Source organism: Lipotes vexillifer, unplaced genomic scaffold (genome assembly GCF_000442215.2).
Source record: "Lipotes vexillifer unplaced genomic scaffold, Lipotes_vexillifer_v1.1 scaffold68, whole genome shotgun sequence".
Lineage (NCBI taxonomy): Eukaryota > Metazoa > Chordata > Mammalia > Artiodactyla > Lipotidae > Lipotes > Lipotes vexillifer.
The window spans coordinates 1617350-1627058 of NW_006791676.1; the positions used below are offsets into that span (position 1 = coordinate 1617350).

Sequence of the window (9709 nt, forward strand, 5' to 3'; positions counted from 1 at the left end):
GCCTCTCACTGTTGTGGCCTCTTCCGCTGCGGAGCACAGCCTCTGGACGCGCAGGCTCCGGACACGCAGGCTCAGCGGCCATGGCTCACGGGCCCAGCCGCTCCGCAGCATGTGGGATCCTCCCACACCGGGGCACAAACCCGTGTCCCCTGCATCGGCAGACGGACTCTCAACCACTGCACCACCAGGGAAGCTCCATTAGTTTATTTCTGACATACTTTATATGGTTGATGTACTAAATAAGAGGATTCAATTCCAATTTTTTCACAATTCCCATGCACAAATATCATCCTCCTGATAACAAAAGTCACATCCCAGATGTCACACCTAAAGGAAATCTGCTCTTGGATGTTACCCAGCTTTTTTACTAACCTCACACGATACTGACTAAATTCTGGTGTGTGGAGTAGAAGATTTAAATGTGATATTAAAGGTATTAGCAATGACAGTTTACTTTATCATTGCTATATTAACAAAGAGCAAAGCTTAAATATCCCTTTAACTTCCATGGTTATAAATAGCAATTTCTCCTTCCAATTTTTCCTAAGATAAAGTCCTTATTACCCAAATATTCACCATAGTGACATGCATATTCATTGTATTAAAATGATCCCTCTAGATTGTCCTTGGTCTAGGAAATGTCAAAAATAAAGCCAGGGCTTCCCTGGTGGCGCAGTGGTTGGGAGTCCGCCTGCCAATGCAGGGGACGCGGGTTTGTGCCCCGGTCCGGGAGGATCCCACATGCCGCGGAGCGGCTGGGCCCGTGAGCCATGGCCGCTGAGCCTGCGTGTCCGGAGCCTGTGCTCCGCAACGGGAGAGGCCACAGCAGTGAGAGGCCCGCGTATTGCAAAAATAAAATAAAATAAAATAAAGCCAAAGCTAAATCTGATTACCTACCAATAAAATAGAGTTTACATTAGGGACAAGCAGGAGGTCTCTCAGGATCTGAAATGTAGGACTTTTGAGTGGTTGTGGATAGACTGAGAAATGCTCTCACGTGCAACTTTGATAGAGAATTTTATTAAAATCCTTCATTTTGCTTCTACCCCCTACCTTGTCTACTAACTACTAAATCTACTCAGGAATTTAATTTTCATTTTCAAAGTCTCAAGAGAGTTAGAGCTCTGAAAATGACTGCAAAATACAGGTTCTGTTCCTTTGCTTTTTATTTTATTTTCTCCCAAGAACAAGTAGTTCAGCACAGAAATGTTCTCAGTTTAGTAATCATAATCTAACACTCAAGATTCTGCATTATCTGGTCCCAACAAATCTTCCCTGTGATAGTTTGAATTACCCCAACAGGTTATAAGCCAAAATGAACTATTCCATACTACTCAAACATATTATTTGCTTTCTGTCTCCCAACTTTTACTCATGTTGTTTCCTCTGCCCAAAATGACCTTTTCCCTATCTTGGCCACTCTTCAAGGTCTAACTCAGATGCTACATTACCATACTTCCCCAACTCCCCATCTAACTTCTCTTCTTCTCTCCCCACTCAGCTTGACATATTCTGTCCACTGAACTCATAGCAGAATAATTTATGCTTCTTTCATATCTCTTTTGAATCTCTGTGGCACTCAGTGCTTTCCACATTCTGTTATAGTTACTTGTATTTAGTGTTTACAATTCACTACCTATGAATTCCTGAAGGCAGGGACCCATTGGTCTTTACATCCTTTACATCCAGTACTGCGCTTACTGGAACACTGTAGGGTTCTGTATGTTTGGGTTTTTGTTTGTTTTAACAAATTGCATTGTGCTGAGATTTGATTGACTGTGTGCCAATTTGGGGAAATAGCTGCACATTGAGAAAATTTCTCAAGAGAAGAGAACTAAAATGCAAAAATGTCACAAAATGTAACACTTAAGATTATTTAAGATTTAGATTTAGATTTCATCCAAATATCAAATTACACACTTGTACTTAGGAGCTTGGCAATTTTTAAGCAAATTGATGTTCTTACATTAAATAACACCAGCAATTCAAAATAGTATACTCTATCAAATAAGAACTTGAACTGTCTTATTCATATATAGCATTGTATTTATAGCATATTTCATTTTAGTCTTTCATCTAGAATAAAAATTTTCATTAACAAATAAAATTAGTAGGGACTTTCCTGGTGGCACAGTGGTTAAGAATCCACGTGCCAATGCAGGGGACATGGATTTGAGCCCTGGTCTGGGAAGATCCCACATGCCACGGAGCAACTAAGCCCATGCACCACAACTACTGAGCCTGCGCTCTAGAGCCCGCGCTCTGCAACAAGGGAAGCCACCGCAATGAGAAGCCTGCGCAGTGCAACGAAGAGTAGCCCCTGCTCACGGCAACGAGAAAAAGCCCACGTGCAGCAATGAAGACTCAATACAGCCATAAATAAATAAATAATTTTTTTAAAAAATTACTAAAACAAGCTGAGTATAATTTTCAGTGAAGTTTCTGTCGAAGACATTTTTTATGATTTAAAAAATAACTCAGATCATTAAACCTAAACTATATAACTTGTTTATTATTTTATTTAAACCTTGATTTTACTCCTTAATTTTAATCTCCAACTGTTACTAAAGAAGACCTGACATTGTCGTTAAGTTTTCCCAAAGACCCAGTAATTTTCCTCTAATGAAGTAGTTGGTAAAATATAGGAAAGCAAAGGATCTCTACACATAGGATCTTAATAGAAGTTTAAATCAGGCTAGTAAGCAGGTGCAAAAAAACTTTAAACAAAATTTTTCATCAAGTCACAATTCTTATAGTCAGTCAATGTTAGAATTTAGTCAGATGTAGCATGTTTTTCTTGTTTGCATTTTTATAACCATCTTTACTTCAGTGTACCACGTGTTTTTGACTGAATTTCTTACTTGATAAGAAGAGTGAGGGAGAGAGATCAAAATTAAACTCATGACGACCATTACCAATAGCCCATCCTAGCTCTAAGGGTGTACATAATAATGTCAATAATGCCAATAAATAACATTGGCAGTAATGTGCTTAGTATATACCAGTACTCTTAGAGGTACTTTATATACATTAACTTGCTTGATCTTCACAACTCTTTGAGGTAGGCACCATTACTATCCCTATATCACATCTGAGGAAACTGATACTCAGAAAGGTTCAATAACTTGCCCATGATCATACAGCTAGTAAGCGGTGTAGCTAAGATTTGAACCTAGTGAACACGGCAGTCTGGATGCTTCACTACCATACTATACAAACCAGAAGAATTTGTAAATCAATTTTCTATTGCTCTAATCCAAGAAAACAGGCACTATTGAGCAGCATGCTCCAATCTAGGATTCTAGGGAAACAAGGTTTCTGCATCTGCTCTACCCACCTCCCTGCTTTCAGCCAGCACACTGATACGAAAGAGAAGACAGTAGCACTTGGATGTCTAACAGCCAGCTGGTTAAGGTCTACTTCCCTACTAGTTCCTCCCAGTCTTCTTCCTCAGAGACTAAGGTGAATCCTATCCTCCCCAGTTTATTCAAAGTACTCCATAAATGACCTACCTAGCATTAAACACTCCAAACTTGTTACGCCTTGTTTCCAAAGTTTAATCCCTACTAAATCAAAACCCCCTTCCATAATACATAATGACCTATGCCTAGCCTGGAATTATACTGGATTGGTCACATCCCTGTTTTGAGCTGATTCCTGGGGTTCCTGCTTCTGCCTCCTGCCAGTGGGCTAGATCTCCCTTCACTCTCAAATTGAAAACTATGGCTTATAAAACTTACAATGTTATTTTATTTATTCACAGTTTATAATGCCCTAATAAAAAGAATTTAATGTGTTATAAAAGAAGTTAATGCAGTTATCAAAATTACAAAATGCTTGATTATACAGTTTGACCCAATCTTTTATTTCTCTAATATCAAGAGATTTACATGAGGATAAAAAGAATTATATGTAACTCATCCTAAGATTCACCAATTTATAAATTAAATTAAAACTGACTGTAGCATACCACTTTTGAAAAGTCAATTCAAAATGTGAACATAGCTCATTATGTACATTTTCTCATAATCTTCAAAGCAGGAAACAACTCTTTCTTTTCTGTATTCTCCTCACACCACATACAGTATTGTGCAAATGATCATATTTCACAATTACTCAAATTACTCAAATAGTTGTTTACAATTGAACAATTACTCAAATAGTTGTTTACAGACAGCTTACCTTCAGAAACCTTTACTATATATAATGAAACGCATGTATAAAATGGTACAGGTAGAGGCAACCATTGCTAAAAGAAGATGACCAATTGTTACTGAGCAGATGTACAATCAGTTTCACCATTCAAAAGGTCAAGATCATCTTGCTGTACAGGAAAAAGGCTGACATTACATTAAATGTCTGTGACATTTTAATCAATCTTAATTTTTTAATGTTATATATTTTGACATAGCAACAAGGAGAAATTTTTCTCCACTTTGTAAAAGAAATAACTCTAAGACAGTAATTTTTTTCACCTTACAGAATTATTGAGATATCCTCATTTAAGTGCCACTGAAGAAGGTAACTAAGAATTTTTATGGTTTGGTTCTCTTGAAAGGTCAAAAATACAGTGAAAAACTAGCAGAATGTTGTGAAACCAATACCTAGAGGAATCCCAAAGCAATGCCAAGAAACAGAATGTACTCATAGTGACTAATACATGCAAATACTGGAAATAAATTCTAACAGATTAAACAGGTTTTGTAGCAACTAAAAGGTATATTCAAATCATTCCAAAACTAATCAAGCTTAAGAATATGGCAGTCTTCCCTGCTAATAAGAATCTAAGCTGACTAAGTAGCCTGAATAACTATAAATTATAGCCAATATCAGTAGGTATAATTTTTAGTGTGCTTTTAATTAAAAAGGAGAAACTGACCCCTTAACTGAATCAAATCACTGTTTCAGACTTCCACTTCAGTCTTTTGATAAATATATTCATATTTAATACATCATTTTACCATGATGAGCTATTAAATTCTAATCAAGCTATGGAATCACGAAGACAAAAGTATGTTTCTGCTGAGAAATGCTGCAACATTTTCTCTCTTTTTGCTCATTTAATATGGAATGCCTTGTCAAGTATCTGCCAAGTCCCCTAATACTGAGGCAGAAATATTATAACATAAAAAAATACAATAATTTTCCTTCAAAATCTGAATGTCAAACAGAGGCACAGTTTCTTACCCAAGCATGTAATTCTGAGGACATGCTATAACAAACAAAATTAAACGTGATAGGGAAAAGTGGTTTAAAATAAATAGCAGAGTTTCAGCATAAAATAGATATATAAATCCAAATTCTTTGCTGTGATGATTTTCTACTCTTTGTAGTTAACATGTTTAATGTAGTCAAGTCTTTTCATTGTGAAAATGAAAGTAAACAAATGTAGAATATCTCTGGGTCAAAAACATTAAACAGGCTTATATGTCACCAGATTTCTGTGTAAAAAACCAAACCAAAACAAAAAACAGATTTATCATCTACTTTAATCTATAAGCAATACCTTAGAAGATCTCTACATTAAGAAGACAAAGAGCATAATTATTTCAATAGATCTGAGAAATGATTAAAAGTAATGCCTTCTAAAATAGTTTAGATACTGAAACACAAATTTCAGGAAAATAGCTCAGATGCTGATAAACATGATTCTACTCATCACACTTGGGTTGCTGTGTGGTTGTACAGTACAATGGTAGCAACATCTATTTCTATGCTTAAGTAATCCCAGATAAAAATTTTTAATATGTCACTATATACAAGCAGCTAGCTATGGTGTATCCTTATAACTTTGAACAATTTATGCTATTTTCATCATTTGAAATAAAAGATGCAATTTGACTGTATTCAGGTTTAATCTGGAAAAATCTGTAGAGCCCAAAACCTTGCCCTTAATCACATACAAAGAATCTATTTCCTTACCTCCCACTTCCTCATAAAAAGCTACAGTAAACACAAACTTAAACACACACACATTTCTAAAATTCATATTGTTTAATTGGTATCTAGTGCTATAAATATTACTTGTTCAAATACCCTAAGGAAAATCTAATGATAAACAATTACATTGATTAATATGTTGTAAATGACTAAGAGCTAGAAAAAGCAATAACTCTACAATCTAATGGTATAATCATAATTCATGATGTCATACCTGATGACTTAGAGATTGAAAAGGCTCACAGGTTCCAGACTGCATAACCCTTCTATTTCCAGAGACCCCTAAAGATTGCATTTCCTGTCTTACAAAAGATAATCACAGCCATCTCTATGTCTCAGCATCTTCAAGGCTAGTGAATAAAACATCAAACAGCAGATCTGTCCATCAGTATCTGTTTAAGTCATCATGAAGATATCAGATCTCATATGCTGTTTATCATCTCCCCTTTGCAGTTACAAACACTGCGTATTAAGGGAGGATGACACAGTTGTATTTGCTAAAGCTGCTAATGCTGTCTGAAAACAGTAAGCTTACTGCTTAGAGCAATTCTGCATCATCCAAACAGAGAATGAACCACATCTTTCAGATTTCCCACTCCTGATAATATAAAGATTTCACATGCCAAGGAAAGTTTGATTTTTTTTGTCATTCCTTTAAAAATAAGCAACATTCTATTTAATTGTGTCTAATGTATCTGTTGTAAATGCCATGTTAAAATGTTAGTTCATAATTATTAGGCAGTTTTCTCCATATATAACTAAGCTTTAATGATTTAACAAGCAAAATTATACTCTAAAAAAGGACTCTTTCCTCCAAACCATGTGTATCGTCACTCATCCAACCCATCAAAATTTAAGTCCCTAAAAATGATGAGTTTTTATTCTGGCAATCTTTGATAATTGTGTATAACAGTAGATAGATAAATAGGTAAATGCATATTCACTTTTTAAATTCTCATGAACTTCATTTTTATTTCATATTCTTCAGAACAACATGCTTCAAATCAAAATAGCTTTTACACTATTATAAAAGGTATAATATCTCCTACAGAGTTTAATATGTAAAAGACAACATGCTATTATCAAATTCCAAAACTGTATGGTTAAATCTAAATCTAGGAATTAAACCTACATTATTGGCATTTTTATTGTGATTTTTCATTGCATCTTATTTGTGTTCATCAGGGTTCTTGTAATGCTTTCTTTTCCACAAAAGAGTAGAATCAAGGAATTTAAAGATTAATAAAGTAATCTGATAATAGAAAACCAATATCCTCTAAAATTATAAATGTAAATACTTTCTCTTTACCATGTGATAAAAGATTATGTTTTAGAAATAAAACAAAGATTAAAATTATAATATATTTAATTGAATGCAAAATTGGGACAACAAGTACAATATATTACCCTAAAACACTCTTCACATTATGTATAGCCTGAATTAATGGATATTTTCTTTATATACCTATGAATGCTTTATTTATATACCTATGATATAAACTAAATGAAATTTAATGATAGCTAAAGTGTTATACAGAAAATGTTTCAGGTAACTGTAGACTAATTACGAACCAGTATAAATTTCCACTCACAACATTTGATGAGCATATGAGCATAATTTGTATTATCATGGAGACTAGTCAAAATGGGTCTTAAAAATTGGGCTTCTTTAAGAGGCTGAGGGGTAGGGGCATAAGGGAGATGTTGGTCAAAAGTACAAACTTCCAGTTACAAGATGAGTAAGTTCTAGAGATCTAAACAGGATAATGATTATAGTTAATAATATTGTATTATATACTTAAAAGTTACACGATGGTGGTAATTATTTTGCAATATATAAGTGTATCAAATTAACATGTTGTACACCTTAAACTTACACAATGTTATATGTCAATTATATCTTAATAAATCTAGGGGAAACTATTATACCTTAAATATATCCAATTTTTATTTGTAGAAAGAAATTAGTCTTCTTTGGTAGCCTGATCCACATTATGCTCTTAGAGAAATTATTGCCTCTAACTGCATATGTTCAAAGGGTTTGGTATTTTGGCTGTATGTATACAATGACAGGCCTGAATGGGAAATCATATGTAGGCAAATATGATTTATATATGCAATATTTACTCTCTTTTTGTAAACAAAATAGGTACTCATTCTTTAAGAGCTATCTAAACATCTATCTCCCTTTCTAAATTTATTTCTTCATGTAGAAAATATTAAACATCTTCTATGTGTCAGATACTGTGCTAGAAAATCTGTGACAACATAAGATATGACATCACAAAAGCAGATAATTAAACAAGTATGTTTTGCTACAACAGAAAATTAAGAGGTGATATAAGAGTGATAGCAGGGCATCTGACCCTAATCTAGGGATCAGAAAAGGTCTTCCTAAGGAAGTACTGTTAAAACTGAGAAGATCCTGAGCAGATCATATTCAACTAATGCTAAATACAGCATGGTTCGACCATAAAGTTTAAGTAGGACACAGGGAAGAGATGAGGCTAAAAGGGTAAGCCAAGGTCTAATCACAGGACTCTTCAGAAGCCATTTAAAGAGTATGGACTTAATCTTCAGGGGAATGGTAATCTATCAACACAATCATTCTTGTAGTTTAAGATTATTCCGGCTATGGTAGAGAATCAATCAAGTAAAATAAAACTGGAGAGAGACAAGTTATATAATTTGGGGTAAGAGATAATGATGGCCTGAACCAAAATGGGGGCAGTAGGAATGAAGGGAAATGGATAGATACCAGAAATACTTTTTAGTTAGAAGGAATAGGATTTGGGGACTAAATGTAAGAAATGAGGTAAAGAGAAATGGCAGGGTCAAGGTTAATTCATAACCTCCTAAATTATTATAGATTTCATTTTGACAAATCAATATACTTTCATCACATGCTCTGTTGCTTTTTCATTAATCCATTTCACGTGTATATGTATAGTTTTTATAAAATAGCCAGACAAATGTGAGAAGGAAGACCCACCTGACATTCATTCTTTGTCCTCTTATAATGTGCTTAACTTTGAGCAAAGTTATTATAAATGAATAAATGGGAAATAAACTAGAAATTGTACTTTTCGGGGCTTCCCTGGTGGCGCAGTGCTTGAGAGTCCGCCTGCCGATGCAGGAGACGCGGGAGTCTCCATACGGAACACTTAACTTTTAAGGTCCCTCCCCAGGTTCCTCCGAAGGAACCTCCCTCCCTTTCTCCCCACAGCCCGGTTCAGATTTGTTTTCTGAGGGAAAAAAATAAAAAAAAAAAAAAAAAAAAAAAAAAAATTGTACTTTTCTTTCATATATTGTGTCATAACATTGATATAACTTTGTTAACATCAGTTACCGGACATTATTAATTAGTATATACAATCTAAGTTTCTTCAGTGTTTTCTTGCCAACACATTTAATTGATCTTTGCAATAAGAATATGAAAATGAAAACCAGAATACAAAGAAGCTCTTAATCTCTCTACCATTTAGTTGATAAAATCAACTTAAGCCAAAAAAAAAAATTCATTTATAATTCATTAATCAAGTAATGGATTAACATATGTTAAATATAACAATTAGGGCTTCCCTGGTGGCACAGCGGTTGAGAGTCCACCTGCCGATGCAGGGGACACGGGTTCGTGCCCCAGTCCAGGAAGATCCCACATGCTGCAGAGTGGCTAGGCCCATGAGCCATGGCCTGAGCCTGCGCGTCCGGAGCCTGTGCTCCGCAACGGGAAAGGCCACAACAGTGAGAAGCCCGCGTACCGCAAAAA

The 9709-nt window shown here is 35.0% G+C and overlaps 1 protein-coding gene across 1 annotated transcript in view; it reads right to left on the reverse strand.

Moving 5' to 3' along the window:
* Positions 1 to 6235, reverse strand: part of SLC4A10 (solute carrier family 4 member 10) — a 223931-nt gene extending 217696 nt beyond the window's left edge. The window contains exon 1 of the mRNA XM_007464496.1: positions 6155 to 6235. Coding sequence (XP_007464558.1) covers positions 6155 to 6235 — 81 coding nt within the window. The remainder of the gene's footprint in view (positions 1 to 6154) is intronic.
* Positions 6236 to 9709: the final 3474 nt, after the last annotated feature.